This window comes from Aedes albopictus, chromosome 1 (genome assembly GCF_035046485.1).
Source record: "Aedes albopictus strain Foshan chromosome 1, AalbF5, whole genome shotgun sequence".
NCBI classification, from domain to species: Eukaryota; Metazoa; Arthropoda; class Insecta; order Diptera; family Culicidae; genus Aedes; species Aedes albopictus.
Genome location: NC_085136.1, coordinates 98070347 through 98089305, shown reverse-complemented (window position 1 = coordinate 98089305; position 18959 = coordinate 98070347). Strand labels below are relative to the sequence as shown.

At 43.1% G+C, this 18959-nt stretch overlaps 1 protein-coding gene across 1 annotated transcript in view; it reads left to right on the top strand.

Moving 5' to 3' along the window:
• The first annotated feature begins 743 nt into the window (after positions 1–743).
• Positions 744–18959, top strand: part of LOC109404900 (uncharacterized) — a 62663-nt gene continuing 44447 nt past the window's right edge. The window contains exon 1 of the mRNA XM_029866676.2: positions 744–1968. Within this exon, the coding sequence (XP_029722536.1) occupies positions 1567–1968 (402 nt within the window). The 5' untranslated portion in view covers positions 744–1566. The remainder of the gene's footprint in view (positions 1969–18959) is intronic.

Below are 18959 nucleotides of genomic sequence, written 5' to 3'. Positions count from 1 at the left end.
ATCGTCAAAGTTACCTCAACGATGCATTTAACACGGAGTCCCCCCAACCCATAAACATAACGTTCGTTCTTACCGCTTTCATTCTGATGAGTAGTGTGGTGAGATGTGTGTGAACCGCGCTGAGACCACGTGTGCGGTGGTGAGGCCATGTGAGGGGCTGGACACCATATACCAGAACCAGAGGAAGAGAGAGGAAGGGGAGAACAAATTTTACGAGCCATAATTTTGTGGCGCGCACTATCGCGCGCTCCGTTATGGATTATATGTTTTTTGACGACGCTGATGATGATGACTGCGATTTGATGGGCCCTGTCGGAATAAACGTAAACATTCTCCGGGTGACATTTATGCTTTACCTCGAGGGGCTCGCGGCTGGGTAATTAACATTACGGTTGGCGGCGAGGGAATATATTTTCGCTGAACAGCGGAAATGGGACGCCGTGGAGTTTGGGGTACGGGAAGGAGACAGCTGTCAAAATTTGTCAAATTTCGGTTTGTTGGAGAAATAACAATGCAATGGCTAAAGGAAATTGAATGGAACGTTTTATTGAGAGAGTTTAGTGAGCCATAAAAGTTTCAGCTAAAAAAATCGAGCAGTTGAAGTGTTGTCCAATGACCGTATGAACACAGTGTAATGAAGGAATCGTAAAGAGCGGAGAGAGAATAATTTTCAAGGCCCTCGATGCGGGCGAACATCTGTGCGAAAGGGAGAAAACGGAAGGAGAGAAAACGACCATTCGAGCTAAACGTTTGATGGGGTGCGCTCTCGAAGAATGGGGAACGTAAACTTGCACAAAAAGCAGTTATGGAAAGGATAGGATGAATCGAAGGAAATTGTGATGATTATGCTTGTATGCGCGAGGCGTAGGTGCTTCGGGAGCGGAAGGCGGTGGCCGCAAAGAAGATGTGAAGAGAGCGGACAATGCTATGGCGAGTAAGAGATTGAGAGTAGGCAGCGGCTCTGAAGAGGGTCTGCCTGCTGCCAGTGCCATTGAGGTAGACTTGGTAACGAACTCGCCGAGGGTTGTTTAGTTCTATTCGAACGGTTCTCGAGAGTGGTCCGGATTTTTGTTAGCTCGCGGAGTGTTGTGCGATTCAACGGTACGGCAACTACCACGAAGACGACGACGGGTACTGCACTGAAGAAGACTGGTCTCGCCGCGTTCGCTGGTTTGTGTTTGAGAACAGAAGAAATTATGAGTTGAAGCTGAATAATAATAAGGAGGAGAACAGTGCTCGAGGTGAAAACGGAGAAGACGACGGTCGCGACTTGTTCGTGGGGTTATTCGGAGGATCGGTGCGTGGTCCGTGTGTGATGCGAAGAAGCTGTGCCCTGCTAGCGAAGCGAGTGTCTCGAAAATATGATAAAGTGAAGCTGCTGGTACAGGCCAAATATTTAGAAGAGCGGCTGGCTATGTTTGAGTTAACGACAACGGAAAGCATGAAACAAGTGTAAAGTGAGTGCAGGGTTCAACAAAGTTCAACATACACCCCAAAGTGATAAATCGGCGCAAAGTTCCTAACATTACAAACGAAACTCAACGAAGAAGCTACCACTACTCAACGATGTCGTCAAAGAGCTGCCACTTGCTACCCTCGCTGCCGGCCATGACCCGGGTCTTACTTATGCTACTAGCCCTACTCCTAGCAAGTGCGGCAGCGCATCGATTCACGAGTCAGGAAGCTGCAGCGGCCGGCGGAGCACCAACAAGTGGTGATAAAATGTCATCAGCGGATGGTTCGGAACCGCCCCGACGGTTCCACGCTATCTTTCAAGGCTCTTCGGCGGCGGCGGCGGCAGCATTGCCGGAGCTGAAGTCATCTCCATCGTCGCTGGAGAAGATGCTGGCTGGCAGCAGCAGCAGCAGTAGTCGACGCTCCAAAGTGGCGGTAGATAACAGCACCAATGACAATGGCAGCAGCCAGAAGAACCGCACTCGACAGTGCCGTGAAGGTTGCCTGGGAAAGGTAATTATAATCTCATTAAGTAATGGAAGGGGGCGCGAAGCGTTGTTGTTTTTGCCGTGACGACAGTTCTAGGAGATTGTCGATCAGTCATCGGGCGGGCGCGAGGCCAAACTTTGTTTAACCGACAGATTGCAGTTTTGGCCTTCGGTGGAATCTGCATCCCAGACTCTAGTCGGGAGGCGCTGCTGTCTCTCTCGCGCTTCGACAGATGAAAAATGATCATCATCATCAGGTAGATAGAACCTGATTCTGAGAAGCGTTTGTTGGAGGGACAAAAAGGGCCGCACTCGTGTACGAGAGAGGAGGCGGATTAGGGAGATGTAGTGAAACGCAATCCGGCTGCTTGACAGATGATTTATATCAATATATAGGAACGGACGTCGGGCGGGCGACGGTGGATTTTCGTTGTGTAAGCATTTCGGAGCCTGCTTGTACCTTACACAAGAAAGAATGCGCCAAGAAGTGAGAAAACTAGATTTTTGAAGTGCACTTCGGTTGGCTGCTGGATGGATGGGCGGGTTGGAAGCATTCGGTCGGAGGACCGAGGAGGAACCGCTACATGATTTTGCTATTTTTCCCTCGAAACGAATTTCGGCGTCTCCGTGTGATCCGTAATCCGTGAAACTCGATTTCGGGTTCTGCTGTTGGTTGTGGGCCTCTCGTCTTTTGTTATTGTTGTTGTTGTTGGTGGTGTTATTGTTCATCGAACGGAGACAGGGGCAACCCAGATAAACATCTCTCTTTTGATGTCTGTGAACAGCCGTTGCCTTTTCGGGTCGGATGTTTAGTAAGCTGCCGATGGGACGGAGATGTCTCGGAGATGCTTCGCTATGATTGCAAGTTGTTTCCGATGGGCGGATTTCGTTTGGCGAAAATCTGGAAATTAGATTTCCACTGGCCTAGCTCAGGTTGTAAACAATGATTGCAAAGCGGATTATGTGTCTTGTGATAATTTTGGGATGTTTTCGAAGCTTCGAAATTCCACGAATTGTTATCTATACAAATTTTGCAATTTTTTCCAATATTGAAAAACATAAATCTAATACTTTACAAAGTCCTACACAGTCCTAACAAACAACAAAACATGTTTGAGACACCAAAACAATAACTTTGCTAACGGTAGGGCATTCCACATTAGAACTATTGCTTACGTTTGTTCTCTGGCAAATAGTGCCAATCCCCTCGATCAATCCGTTCTCAGAAAACAAGAATGCTAGAGATTGTATTTCCAGTAATCGATTGTTGATTCAATACTAAATTGTTGTCGGAACTTCGTTGACTTCCGCTGCCTTTCCTATGCGTTAAACATAACGTCGGAAGTAGTGCGCTGAATAGAGCATCAGATTTACCATACAGCACACTACCTCCGACGTTATACTTAACGCATAGGAACAGCAGCGGAAATCAATGAAGTTACTTCCGACACCAATTTGATGCTAAATCCACGAGTAACTAAGTAACCGGGATATTCGAAAAAAGTGTTGTGCGTGATACCATTAAATTTCTTAAGCTGAGTGTAATGATGCATATAGATTAACGATAATGACTTACAATCAAAAGTTTGCAAACCTGAACAAATAGCGAGCATTGTGTTGTGTTGGCATCGCACAATGGTCGGAAAATAGATAAAGTTCTGCCAAAACTCTTTTTATGTGTTTAATCGAAGTTATAGGTTGTCTAGATATGTTATATAGCATTTTTAGTGTTTAAAAAGGGGTTTTCAAAAATTACGTAACTTCAATAATTTCATAAACGGTAAAAATCAGTAAACCCCACATTTTGTGCTTTTTTTCTTAGAAAATCAATTTGAATTTAATTAAATGATCAACTTTCAATCAAATCCAATCAAGTTTGTTCAAAACGTGTGACAAATGCGGGAAAATAATTTTTATTTCAGACACGAATGGAAAAATAACGTAAAATATATAGGTTGTCCTAAAAAGTATGGGCACAACTTTGTATAGCGAGAATACAATCATTTTCTCAACCAACAACTATTTTTATATTTTTGTATTTTTATTCACAGTATTTTCATTGATACCTGTAAAGAGATCATACTTGAAAAACGGGTTTTTGTATGCAGAATGTTTAAAAAGAAAAAACAACTTTCTAAACTCCTGCACAACATACTTTTTTACGTTTTTGTCAAATACACAAACTCGAATATTTTTTTTTCGAATTTTTTTGACATGATATATTCAAAACATGTTTCCTCAGATGCAATTTTCTGAAAAGATTATGTTTTATATGTGCGTATGGGTATTTCTAAATATTGAAAAAAAAAAACTGAAAATTCACTTTTTCTATTTCTGGATAAGACGCACCCACAGACATTCGAGTTTTTGAACATGTTTTAACGAGAATAAAAACTTTTAAATCTACAATTAATAAAGCTGTAGCATTAATTTTACTTATAGTGAAATTTTACTGCAATTTTCTGTATGTTGTGATATACATTTTGGAGCTTGTTTTCGACTATTTAAAAATCGGGTTTTCAAAAATATCGAAGTTTGTGTTTGAATTAAACTTTCTGGTTCAAAATACTATGTTTTAAGTTCAAACAAATGGTTGTATAATAGATATGCATGTAGACAATTACGGATATATTTTTTAAAATTTTAATCGAGCTTGATTTTATTCGTAGAAAACAATTTGTTAAGCGATGTTATTGAAAAATATAGCAATTTGTGCAGAAGCTTCAAAAGGTCTTTCAAGAAATATTCTACCGCATTCAAACGAGAAGTGAAAATCAAATTTTAATGATTGAGATTTGTTTTAATATATTAAGGCAGGACATGTGTGGAAATATAGTTTATTTCTGAAATCATTCCAAAATGGCAGCGCTGCAAAGTTGTGCCCATACTTTCTGGGACACCCTATATGAAAAAAACATTACTTTTTTAAATAGCTCTAATTGGAAAAACTGCAAATTTCTGCAAAATATTTAAACGTTTTTATGCAGCCCTAAGCATGATGTTTAAGATGTACTATTCGAAAGTGCGGCGACACGTGACGACACGAACGATTTTTTAACTTAAAAATTACCAAACATCCTAAGGTACAATATATGAAAATTTAGAAAGTTTTGTGAAATATTAATTATGCACCATACGTGCATTCAAACAGTCCCACAACAAGCTTTCATATGCTGGATAACATATAACATATATTCCATTCTCAAAATAATGTTACTTTACATTTTTCGAATAGTTAATTATTCAATTTTATGACTTAGGCCACTTTGGCGGTGAAAATGTCATTGAAATACAAAAGCTGTTATGCTTTTAATTGAGAATCATAAAACTACAATACATTAACTTTGTTATAAGTTGAAATAAAGTTTAAAAATATCAATTTCGTTTTTTGAGAGTATTGGCCGCCCCATTGTATGGAGCCCGACCAATGTGCATCGTAGGAATTTGAACGAATCTTTGGAAAGTGATGAAACAACATGCCATATTAATCAAGTTGAGTGGATCGAATTCACTTAATCTAGTGATCCATCTAAACATTCCAGTACAAGTATATTTCCAGAAATTCAGTCAAGGTTTGTTTCTCAAGTTTTTTTAGAAAAACCTCTTGAAATGCCTCCCAGGATTTCTCACAAGACTCCTTCCGATTTTTCTTAATATTCCGTTTTGAATTCTTCCCGGAGATTCTTCCGCATTCCTCCCAGCATTTTTCCAGGAAATCTCTTCGGGATTCTTCCTTGAGAATCTCACAGGATTTCTGAATTCCGACCGATTTCTCCTGGAGTTTTTTCATGGGGATTCTACAGAACTTCTTTCCATCCACAATTGCTTCCAAAGATTTTCCCGGTACATATTGCTCCCACAATTCCTGGTGGGATTTTACGGTGTTCCTCCGCCTTCTTCCCCTAAGACATTTTCGTGGGATTTATACCAAGATTTGTCGTGAGGTCTCTACAAGATTTCCTCTCAGGATATATTGCAAATGTTTTTGTGAATTTTCTTCTATAGAGTCTATAGAGATTTCTCATGAATATTTTCCACGATTCCTTCCGGTGTTCGTCTTCCCCAGGGAATGTACCCGGGATTTCTCCCTGAGTTGCTGCAGGAGTTAATCCTGGGATTTATATTCCTAGGACACGATTCTAAAGGAACTGCTCCCGCGATTTTTTTTACGAATTTTTTCCTGCAATTTCGTCAAGAATTTTTTGTGAGCTTCCTTCCAAGAATCCCCTTGTCGCGGGATCTCATCAGGAGTTTCAGCTGGGACATTTCCTAAAAGCTTCTCGCGGCAAACCTGAGATTTCTCTTAGAGTATTTCCCGGGACTTGTCTCAGAATATTTCTTCCGATATTCTTTATGGGATGCCTCGCAAAGTTTTTCTGAATTTGCTCTCAAATTTCTGTTTTGATTTTTTTTCTTCTAAAAGCTTTCTGAAACTTTATCTGACGCTATTGCTATATAATCATGGAGCTATTCCTTTTTTCTTTTTTATATTTTTCCAGGCTTTCCGCATAGTAGTTTACCAGATTTCTCGCAGTGGTCTTTCTGAGACTTTTTTACAGATTTTCTCTGGATTATTCACAGAGCTCTTCCAGGACTCACTACCAGAAACTGTCCCAAGATTGTTGATGCTAGTTTTCAGATTCATTTGATAGTTGGGAGTTTTTGTACGATTTTTTCAACTAGTTTTTCTTGAAATATCTCCTAGGATAACTTAGGCGCCGGCCATAAACTTCGTAGAATCATTCTTGATCATCTAAGACCCCCTGCTCCTCGCATTTTGCGTTTTTTGAAATTTGCATGAATCGTAGACTTAAGCCTGACCCCGCCTCCTGTCCCTTATAAGTCTACGTAGTTTATGGTCAGGCCCTTATGATGTTTTTTGCACGAAATGCCTGGAGAAATGTCAGAAGGTCTGCAAGTGAAATGTTTCGAGAAACTCCGCAAGATCTATTCGAGAAATTCCGTGAGTGCAGAAATCCTGAGAAAAATATAGGATATTATTATCATTATTAGCTTGATTAAGGAGATTTTCAGCCCGCGGCTGGTTCATCTCCAAAAATATAGGATATCTCGGAAAATATTTCTGGGAGTATTCCCGGGAGGAAATATCGGGGAAATTAATGAAGAAGTTCTGAAAACCTCTCGGGCGAAATCCCGTGTGGACATTGAAGAGAAATATCGTTATACCTTTTGTATTAAATCCCTGAAGGAACACCTGCAAAAAAAAATCGAGAGAAACTGTTGGAAAGCTCTGCCGATAAACTAATTATAGAAAATCACAAGGAAGATTTCCCAAGCCGAAACATCCGAAAATTGACGAAAAAACTCGAAAAACCCCGCGAAAGCTTTGCCGTCTTTCCAGTGGATATGACGACTTTTTGTGGGATACTCCGACTTTTTTGGGTTGTGAAAACTTGTGTGTTGTCTGCCCCTGGAAATTCCTGGAGAATACATTTTGGAAGGATCTCCGGGAGCAATCAAGTGAGAAATTTTGGAAGCATATCGAGAGAACCTGGAGGAAGAAATCCCAGGAAAAACTCTCAGATATCCCGAAAGAACACTGAACGATTCTCGGATAGAACTGTACACAGCTAGTTTAGATTACCGATTTCGGTAAAGTTTTATTGGGGTTTTGAACTGCTGACTTTTCAGTATATTTTTCATTACCGAAGAGTACGTCAATTGAAACATTGATCATCTGTCAAATAATAACCTACACTCAGCGAAAAAAACTAGTGAAATTCATCGAAATACCTTTTGAAAATTTGCTATAACTAATTCTTATGGATGACATAAAAATACCTTATGAAAATTGATCGTGATTGCTATGACAAATTTCATAAGATAGACTTATGAAAAGAACAATAAAATCTTAAAATGATGCAGACTGGATTCGATCCATGAACGTCGGGATCACCGAGCCCGTATTTTATCCACACGGCTACCGACACTTGAGAATACCATGTTGCTAAACATGAATAAAAGCTAAGCTGTGAGACGATTTTACGTCATAGAGTGACCTTATGAAATTCATCCGAATCATTATGAATTATTTAAAGGCCGTTTCATAAGTTGGGCCTTATGGAAATCTTAAGGTTATTTGGCTGAGTGTAGTCATCAATTTTTGTTGGGGAAATTTACTGACTTTCAGTTATCAGTTTGTTTACAACTGACTACCGAGTTCCTCAGTTTCACAATTCTTGCCCATACCTTGCGCTCCCTCGCATTTTGTATTTTCAATCATTCCTGCCTACATTGCAGATAGTCATGAATGCCGGCAAAGAATCGTCTTTCATTGTCAGCTCTTGATCTTGGGTGGATAGTACAGAATGTGCAACGGATTTGCGAAATCGGTTAAACAAAACTAGATCCGCGCTGGTGTTGGTGCCAAAGTGTGTAAGAAAGCCAATCTTTGAACCATCAATTCGTCACAGAATCTGTATTCCTTATCTGTGAGTTGACGGGGTGATAAAAAGATCCAGTCTTCTGTTGATACGGACGGCAAAATCGACTTCGATAACAATTCTGCTGCTGCTGCTCCTGGAAAATTATTATGAATGGATGTTTAACAGCTGCTTGCGAGAGCAGCTGTTTGTTTTCGCTTTACATTGGCGGCAACTCGGTACAGGAGCAATGATAACTGAAAATCAGCAGTTGATTTCACTGGTTTTTTTCCTCTTTCCGTACAATATAAACATTACCGGGTAACAGACGACTCCAATTACCGAACACAATAAAATGTAAAACACATTACTGAAGTTCGTTATCTCTTCAGACAAACATGCTGATTAGTCACCAAATATTTGATTAACAGTTCCAGCCCAGTAATAGTAGTTTACGCAACAAGGTGAAGAATGACGATTTTTACAGCACGAGTCGTATATTTATCCAACGAGGCTTGCCGAGTTGGATAATTACGACGAGTGCTGGAAAAATCGAGTTCTGCACCGAGTTGCGTACAACGTTTTTTGCAATTTCATAAATTACCCTGAGGATAGTTTTTAACAAAACTTTTTATCAAACTGCACACTTATGTTCATAGCCATGTTTAAGAAAATCTGATCATAACAGGTTATACTGGGCAGTTTTCTCAATTTTTCAAAACTGCGTCCAGAAAGCATCAAGAAGTGTACCAAAACTGAAAACAGTGCTGTAATGGTTCATTACGCAACGCAAATCAGTGCTGTAATGAACCATTACAGCACTGATAATTTGGTGTGGGAAAGTAGGCCTTTTCCTGTCAGATTTGCATGAGATAAAACAGCCTATTACGATAAGAAGTTGCAAAATAGTAGTTTACGCAACAAGGTGCAGAATGACGATTTTTACAGCACGAGTCGTACATTTATCCAACGAGGCTTGCGAGTTGGATAATTTCGACGAGTGCTGGAAAAATCGAGTTCTGCACCGAGTTGCGTACAACGTTTTTTGCAATTTCATAAATTACCCTTGAGGATAGTTTTTAACATTTTTTTTTCATGAAACTGCACACTGATGTTCATAGCCATGTTTCAGAAAATCTGATCATAACAGGTTATACTGTGCAGTTGTCACAATTTTCCAAATCTGCGTCCAGAAAGCATCAAGAAGTTGACCAAAACTGAAAACAGTGCTGTAATGGTTCATTACGCAACGCAAATCAGTGCTGTAATGAACCATTACAGCACTGATAATTTGGTGTGGGAAAGTAGGCCTTTTCCTGTCATATTTGCGTGAGGTAAAACAGCCTATTACGATGAGAAATTGCAAAAAAATAATTACCGAACTCGTAATTCTTGAATAAGTGTGATGAGAGTCGAAACGTAAATAAATCTCTATGGATGGAAACATGAGATTTATTTATTTAATGGAGAAAACCAAAAAAAAACACCGGTAAACCTTCAGGGGAAAAAACTAATAGATCCATGAAAAAAAAAACCCCTGGGAAGAATTCTGTAAGAAACTACGAATTAATTTAAAGGAGGAATTTCTGGAGATGGTTGGTTGATCTTAATAAAAAATGTCTAATCATTTATTTGGACAAAGCGAAATCTACATTTAAGCGTGAGTTTCACAAGAGCATCAGCACTTCGTCTAAATGTAGAATCTTACATGTGGAAGGTCTGTCCTAGAAAGTTTTGGAGAGGCAAGCTGTTCAAATACGCATACAGGACATCTACATTTACAGGGATTCATTATCTAGTGTTTCTAGACGAAGTGTCGTTCGATAACTGGTGTATGCTACGTAACAAAGGCTATGCTCCCGTCGGAGAAAAACTGGTATACAGTACAGGGGAGAATTTCTTCAACGACCTCGTTGTTCTATGCAAAGCTTTATGAGGTATGATGGATTTCTTGAAAGGTACTCAACGGAAGCAGTCGAGCACATACAGTGGAGTCCACGGAAGTATTCCTTATGGTTTCTCGATGGGGCACGTATCCATTGCCACAAGTCTCAACTATTAGATCATTGTGGATACTAATTTATTTATTTATTTACAGTGTTCAATTATAACATCGTGTCTCGATGATCATCACCAGATAAATATTTACAAGGAAACCTCTTGTACCGACTTTTCGAACCCTCTAAGCAGAATACCCTCTTCGAATGAGTGTAATCAGTTTCATACCTTTTAATTCCGCCCTATGTTGCTTATCCTTTGACAGATACGCGTATTTCGACTACCACTTGTAATTTTCCTCAGTGTCAGTTATCCACATGGATAACTGACACTGAGGAAGATTACAGGTGGTAGTCGAAATACGCGTATCTGTCAAAGGATAAGCAACATAGGGCGGAATTAAAAGGAAACCTGTTTTAGCTCTTCCTCCAGCTGGTTGGTTGAGGCCACTGATTCCACTACAGATCTATCCTTCTCGTGAGGGCAAATGAGCTGGATTTGTACTTGATACCATATCTCTAGTATTACTAGGAGTACTTGTACACGATCACTAATATTTATCGCGATAACCAAATGTCAAGAAGAATGCTCTCAAGTTTTGGTTGAACTAAATTCCTTATACCTTACTTGTTGGGTTTCGGTGGCGAAGAAAGGGAGCTTTCCGAGATTTGCAATATCCGTATTTTAGTAGATATTTTAATATCCTGCATGTAGGTTTAAGGTAATTCAACATTGTGTTTAAAGTACTTGTTTTTCGTTACTTACGTTTAGTCAATCTTCGTCCTTTTGTCCTTCTCAAGTCGAACGTCCCTGACTAGCGGTGTGAGGTCTGTTTACATGTATGTTAAGTAAGTATTTATGTCTATTTTCCACATTTTAATCTATTTACCTTCAGGCTAACGTGTATGTTTAGGTTAGCTTTAGTTTAAGTATTTGTCCAAAGTCGTTGTCGCATGAAACTATAGAAATTCATTTAGTATTAAGCATTTCTAGTTTTAAGATCAATTTCACTACCTTACTTTAGTCGTTATATTAGATTTAAGAAGTATTTATAGTAATAATATAATAAGAAACTAAGTATGGAAAAATTCACTGCTTGCTTCTTCAATGACTTTGCGGTTTGTTGTCAACAAAGTGGAATTCCCTATCGCTCTCATTATTTGCCCTCTATTCTTCTCCTGTCATCTTTCATCCATCGGCGCGCGACCATACCGGTGCATGAGGTACGGGCAGTTGAGTAGCTAGGAGCGACACAACTTGAGGGGTTGTAACACTCCCCCCCGGTATGCCAACTCCAGGATTTGGCCTACCTATTTTCGCTCCAGATATCAAGGACCGCCAGCTTGACCGCTGGTCGCTCGTACACTCCCTTGCTAGTTTGAACAGTTGCTCTACGTACCTGACTTCCTTTTTCTACTGTACCGATTACCCGGCCCTTAGGCCAGCAGTTCCGTGGTAACTCCGGGTCCACAATCACGACGATATCCCCCACGGCTATGGGCTTTACCTTCTTAAACCACTTGGTTCGCTTAGTGATTTCGGGTAAATAATTCCGAAGCCAACGTCTCCAAAAAAGATTCGCCATCATTTGGGACACCTGCCATCCCCGTCGCACAGCTTGAACGCTGTCATCGAATAGTGTCAGGGGTTTGGAGCCATCCGATGACCCCAATAAAAAATGGTTGGGAGTCAGAGCCGGTTCCGACTCATTGTCCACGGGAACATCAGTAAGTGGGCGACTGTTGAGAACAGATTCGATCTGTGTCAACGCACTGCGTAGTTCCTCATCCGTTGATCGCCTACACTTCAGCACTTCCGTCAAGTTCCGCTTTACCGATTGAATCAACCTCTCCCAGCTACCGCCCATGTGTGGGCTGGATGGTGGGTTGAACTGCCAAGACGTAGCTGGTGTTGTGAACTCCTTCGACATTTCGTGCTTATCAATCGCCTTCAGAGCGTCGCGAAGCTCTTTGGACGCGCCGACGAAATTCGTCCCTCTATCGGAGTAAAAGCACACTGGTGTGCCTCGACGAGCGATGAAATTGTTCAACGCCATCATGCATGAGCTGGTGCTAAGGGAGTTAGCAACCTCAATATGAAGAGCCCGGACAGTTAGACACGTCAATAAGACCCCCCAACGCTTCTCGACCCTTCGCCCCACTAAGACTTCAATAGGCCCAAAGAAATCTACGCCTACATGGGAAAATGGCCTGGTGAAGGCAGCCATTCTCGCCGAAGGAAGTTCTGCCATCTCTGGTGGTGCAGGTTTCGCATCCCGGTTCCGACACCATTGACAACCACATCGCATCTTGCGAAGTGTTTGACGAAGTCGTGGAATACAGTACCGTCTACGCACCTCGTTGGCCACAGTAGCATAATTGCGATGATGGTACCTCTCATGGAAATCCACTAGGAGAATTTTGGTGACCGGATGGTTGTCTGGAAGTATTATCGGGAATTTTTCGTCCGGAAACAGGAAAGAGCACTTCGCAGCTCGGCTGTTCATTCGCAAAACTCCGTCTTCGTCCACGAATGGGCTCATCTTGTAGATCTGGCTGCGACTGTATTGTTGCCATTGCTTCCGCACGTTCTCTCCATTTTTCGACCCCTCCTTCAGCACCAACATCTCTTCGTGATACACCTCTTGTTGCGCCTGCCGAAAATGGTACAGCTGAGCCTGTCGCAATTCTTCACTAGACAATGGTCCTTGATGTGAAACTAATCCCTGTAGTTTCGCTTGTAGATTGTACACGAATCGCTATGTAACTTTCGAACGGCGTATGTAACTTTTAGCAGACGATTCCAGCTAGAGTAGTCACTAGCCACAACCACTGGATCCCGAACTTTCCTGTGCACCAGAACACTGGTACGAAGCTCTTCGGTCGTAGTTTCTTGGTTGTACGGGATAACAGGCCAATCTCGCTCCGCTTTCTGCAAAAATGCCGGCCCTAGAAACCAGCGATCGTCGGACTTCATCTGCACCTGCCCGGTCCATTTCGTGCCATCATCTGCTACGTTCCACTCCGATTTGATCCAGTTCCATTCGTTAACTTCCGTAGTGTCTAGAATTTCACTCGTTCTCGCCGCAACATACTGGCTGTAACGACGGTGATCGGAACGTAACCAGCACAGTACGTTACGTGAGTCGCACCAGAAGAAGCGCTGCGACACTGAAAGAGACAATGACTTCATAGTGCTGTTGGATAATCTCGCTCCTATGACAGCAGCCTGGAGTTCCGAACGCGGCGTTGACAGGTACTTCAATGGTGCAACCCGTGTTTTCGCTCCGACTAAAGCACATTCGATGATTCCATTTTCTTCGAACCGGAGATACACGACTGCAGCCAGCCCTTTATCTCCAGCGTCCACGAATGTGTGCATTTGAATCTGGGCTCCAGTTGTTGTGATCTGGCGGTAACATCGAGGTATTTGGAGTTCCTGTAGCTTCGGTAGCAATTTTGTCCACGTCTGCCAATCGTCGAGCTGCTTGCCTTCTATCTGGTCGTCCCATTTCAGTCCCTTACGCCATACTTCTTGGAGTGTAACCTTGAGGATCATTAGGAATTGCGAAATGAGTCCCAACGGATCAAAGATACTCATCAGGATCCGAAGAAGTTCACGTTTGGTAGGCGCTCTGCTTCCATCAAACAATACTGCGTCAAACCTGGTCCAGCAGATCTTAAAGGTGAAGCAGTCGGATGAGGTGTTCCACCACATCCCCAAGACTTTCTCCGTCGCAATGTCGGCTGCAATGTTTAGGGACTTCTCACTCGTCGGGCTTTCGTTCAGCGCATTCAAAACTTTGGCGGAATTAGGAACCCAGTTCCTTATATCAAAGCCGCCTTGAGCATGAACGTGTTTCACCGACTTTGCCAGGTCGATGGCTTCATCTTCCGTTTCGGTGCTGGCAAGCATGTCGTCCACATAGTGCTTTTTTTCAATGACTTCAACTGCCACGGGGAACTCGGCACGGAACCTCTGAGCATTCTGGTTTTTAACGAATTGCGCTGTAGTTGGCGATGACCGAGCCCCAAAGATCATTACGGGGACAATGTACGTGCTGGGTTCTTCCTGATTCACGTTGTCGTTCCATAGAAACAGCTGGTAGAACTGGTCCTCTCGACGTATTCCGATCTGGAGAAACATTTCGCGAATGTCTCCACAAATGCCTATGCGGTTTTCCCGAAATTGGTTCAGGACGGCCACCAACGAGCTTAACAAGTCTGGACCAGTAAGCAGCATAGAGTTGAGACTTACTCCATGTGCGGTTGCTGCTGCATCCCATACAATACGGATCTTTCCTGGCTTGTTGGGATTTATAACCGGAAACGTGGGAAGGTACCAAGAGTGACCTTTGTTTTGCTCTATCTCCTTCTGGGTTACCTTCCTAATGTACCCTTTCGTTTCGTATTCTGCTAGTTTCCCATCGTAGGCAAGCTTCAGATCAGCATTTTTGGCTAGACGCCTTTCTAGACACTTGAGCCGCTGTAAGGCCATTGGCCGGCTGTCCGGAAGGCGAATATTATCGAAACGCCAGAGCAGTCCGGTTTGGTATCTATTGCCGGTGACCTGCGTGAGCGAGCTGAGCAACATCAAGGCCCTCTCGTCGTCTTTAGATACTGAGGCTGCAACTGGCATCATGATTCCCAGGCTATCCAGGCTGAAGTACTGCTTCACTGCCAGGTGCAGTTGTTCATCGTTCTGTAGGTTGCACGCACAAATGTGATAGATATGGCTCCCGCCGTTGCTCGATTCTTGCTTCGACCAACCTCCGAAGATCGTCCACCCCAGATGGGTCTTCACGGCGATGGGCTCGCCTTCCTTTCCCTCTCGGCACCGTCTTACCAACGAAACATTGGCATGCTTGACTCCTATTAGGATCCTTGGTTGGACACGATTATACGACTCCACTGGGATACTGCGCAGATGCTTATACTTCTCCTGAAGTACCTCGACGTTCAAGCTTTGATATGGTAGCTCAAGCGCTTCAACCGTCCGCACTCCGCTTAGCTCAAACCTTCTTCCCGCCGATCCGGAAATTCCTATGTCCACACATCTTGACTTCTCCTCGAAGCGATGAGTTCCTCCAGTCCACTTCAAACACAACGGCTTCGCACCACCGATCAAATCCAAATCCTTGGCGATCTGCTCATCCAACAACGTCAGCTCGGATCCATCATCAAGAAAAGCGTAGCACTCCACTTGCTTCGTCGGCCCAAACAACGTTACAGGGATGTACCGGAACAGTTCTAGGCCAGTTTCGACGCGGTGTGTGTTGATACTGCGTTCTTCATTCGCCTTGGCCGGGTTAGGGCTACCCGGGCTGCCTGTGACTTCACCTGGTGCAACGAGGCTCTTGTGCAAAAGCGAATTATGCTTGAATGTACACCCGTTGACTCCACACGGCTTGCTGTTGCAGTTACCTCCATGCTGTCGTAGGCAACGACGGCATATTCTGAGCTCGCGAACGGCTGCCCATTTTGCTTCATAGGAAAGATCGAGGAAACGCTTACACTTCGCTGCAGTTCGACAGCTGCCCTTGCAAGTAGGGCATATGGTCGGTCCTTCCATCGAGGTTTTGCCGCTAGAAACGACGTTCGGCCGATTGCCAGTAACCTTCTGGCCACCCGCTACCGATGGAGATGATTCAACGTGAGTGTTGACGAAAACCTTTCCTTGGCGCTTATTGCGTGGCTCCTGCTCGTAGCTGTGGGACTTTCGAGGATTTGCTACGATGCTTGCATCTTCCGCAATCGAGAAAATCCAATCGGAGAAGGTTGATAGGGTCACCTTCGCTAGTGTTTTGCTGTGCCTCGCCCAATCCAGTTTAATAGCGGAGGGAAGCTTGCAAACGAGTTCTTGCATCAGAGTCGCATCACGCATATACTCCTTCCGCCCACAAGCATTGATAGTCGAACACAAGTTCTGTACGGCAAGTGCATAGTCTACTAGCTTTTCGATCGAATCAGTTCTAATCGGTGGCGTAGCTAGCACCTTCTCGCGCAACGTACTGATGATCATGTGCGGTTGACCAAACCTAAGTTTCAGGACGCTAATCGCTTTCGATACCATCGACGGATGCATCAGAAAGCTCCGCACAGAGGCAAACGCTTCGTCTTTTAAACAGTTTCGAAGGCGGATCATATTCTCCTCGTCCTTGTAGCCACACATTCTCGTCGTACTTTCGAAAGTCGATATGAACATCGGCCATTCTTCTGGGCTGCCGCCAAACTTCGGGAGATCACATGGCACAACCTGACGTGCCGCAATCTGGTCGCGGGAAAGCGTGGCACTAGACCGGGAATGCTTCACCCGATTTGACGTTCTGGAAGCCCTCACTTGTACCGGAGTTGAACGTTCCCTAGGAGAAAATCTTTCCTCATGGTGTTCATCACCTCGCTCGTGGTATGACTCGTCTGCTGAGCTAGAACCGTCTTCGCTATCGACGCTTTCCGGTTCCGTTTCGCCCGACGAGTTGTCACCTTCTTCGTCGGCCACATACTCCGAGCTTGATTCGGTATCTCCGGCGTCGTCATCCTCGTCGTCGTCCATGTTGTCCTCCGTATCATCGTCGCTATCGTGCTCATCGTCATCCGCCGCTACTGATTCATTTTCGGCTTGACGCTGCTTCTGGAGCCAACCTTTCACCTTCGTTAAAGGATCTGTTGTTCGGGCCCCTGGCACTGGACAGCTTTGTACCTCAGCAATTTCCTCCATCAGCTCGAACTTTTTCTTCATGAACTCCCGTCGTCGCTTCATCTCCTCAAGCATCAACGTTTCTTCGGCCAACACTTTCTGCATCTGCAGCATCAGCGATAGTGCCGATTTGCACGATGAATTGGACACTATAGACTTCGCTTTCGTCGAGACGTTCGCCAACTTGTCGATTTCAGCGGCCAACATAGCATCCACGTTCGCTGATATTTCGGGGGCAGAAGCTTTTGGTTTCTGTCGGCGATCCTTAGAGGTTGAATCCTTCACCGATTTATTTGGTTTACCAGAATCCATCCTCTTAGAACTTCTCCTAATCGGCTTCGTCGGCTGCTCTGCATTGGTGGTCTTCTTCTTGGATGTCTTCTGCTTATCCTGGTGTACTTTCGCGGTTTCGCATTTCAAGCAACTCCAGTCGCAATCCGCAACGTCCTGGGAAACTCCTGCACAGTTGACATGGTACCGACAGCCACAAGTTTTACACCGAACTAACTCACCATCTTCTACACCCGCGCACATAACACAGTGTTTTTTGGAAGCTCGAATCCGGGAAGATACTGGTGATTTATTGTCACCCGCGCGCGATCGGGAACCGGCAGACGTGTTTTTCTTAGCTTTAGGGTCGCGTAGGGGGTCGATGGGGGGGTCTTTATTTGATTTTTGCTTTCGAGAGGGACGTGTCTTTTCGGGCTTCTTCTTACCTTCAATACCTCTGCTGGTCGTAGGGGTATTTTGCTCGACCGGATTGGACATCTTCCACCTCCTCCGGTAAACGATATTAAAAGTTGTTGGGTTTCGGTGGCGAAGAAAGGGAGCTTTCCGAGATTTGCAATATCCGTATTTTAGTAGATATTTTAATATCCTGCATGTAGGTTTAAGGTAATTCAACATTGTGTTTAAAGTACTTGTTTTTCGTTACTTACGTTTAGTCAATCTTCGTCCTTTTGTCCTTCTCAAGTCGAACGTCCCTGACTAGCGGTGTGAGGTCTGTTTACATGTATGTTAAGTAAGTATTTATGTCTATTTTCCACATTTTAATCTATTTACCTTCAGGCTAACGTGTATGTTTAGGTTAGCTTTAGTTTAAGTATTTGTCCAAAGTCGTTGTCGCATGAAACTATAGAAATTCATTTAGTATTAAGCATTTCTAGTTTTAAGATCAATTTCACTACCTTACTTTAGTCGTTATATTAGATTTAAGAAGTATTTATAGTAATAATATAATAAGAAACTAAGTATGGAAAAATTCACTGCTTGCTTCTTCAATGACTTTGCGGTTTGTTGTCAACAAAGTGGAATTCCCTATCGCTCTCATTATTTGCCCTCTATTCTTCTCCTGTCATCTTTCATCCATCGGCGCGCGACCATACCGGTGCATGAGGTACGGGCAGTTGAGTAGCTAGGAGCGACACAACTTGAGGGGTTGTAACATTACTTGTCTTGGAAAATCCCGAACCGGTCATCAAAATACGGCACTAAAACTTTCGACGAAGCTTCTGGTTGAGAATCAGAATATTTTGTAGGTATGTAAATCGTACAGTGCGAAGTGTAAATTTTGAACAGTAATCACAGATTTTCACCGCGTTTTCATTAGGAGAACCGGAATCGACGTTAATAGCTCCGTAATTCTAGTAAGACTTCTAGGTTTGAAATTTTTCACATCTATGTCCACCTGGAGTCTGAACTTTCTGCCGACACCATCAGGAAGATCCTTGATTGTAGCGGTGCGATTATGGCTCCGTCTCACCTACAATTATGGATGATTAAATATGACTTTGTCAAGAAAAAAAAAAACATTTCACCTACCTTTTTTTCTCGCTGAAGCTTGGTTAGATGTCGATGGCTCATCAATCAAATAAGTCAAATCAAATCATCCACAGAATTCTACGATACATTGATCGCCTCGTTGTCGTAGTCAATCTGA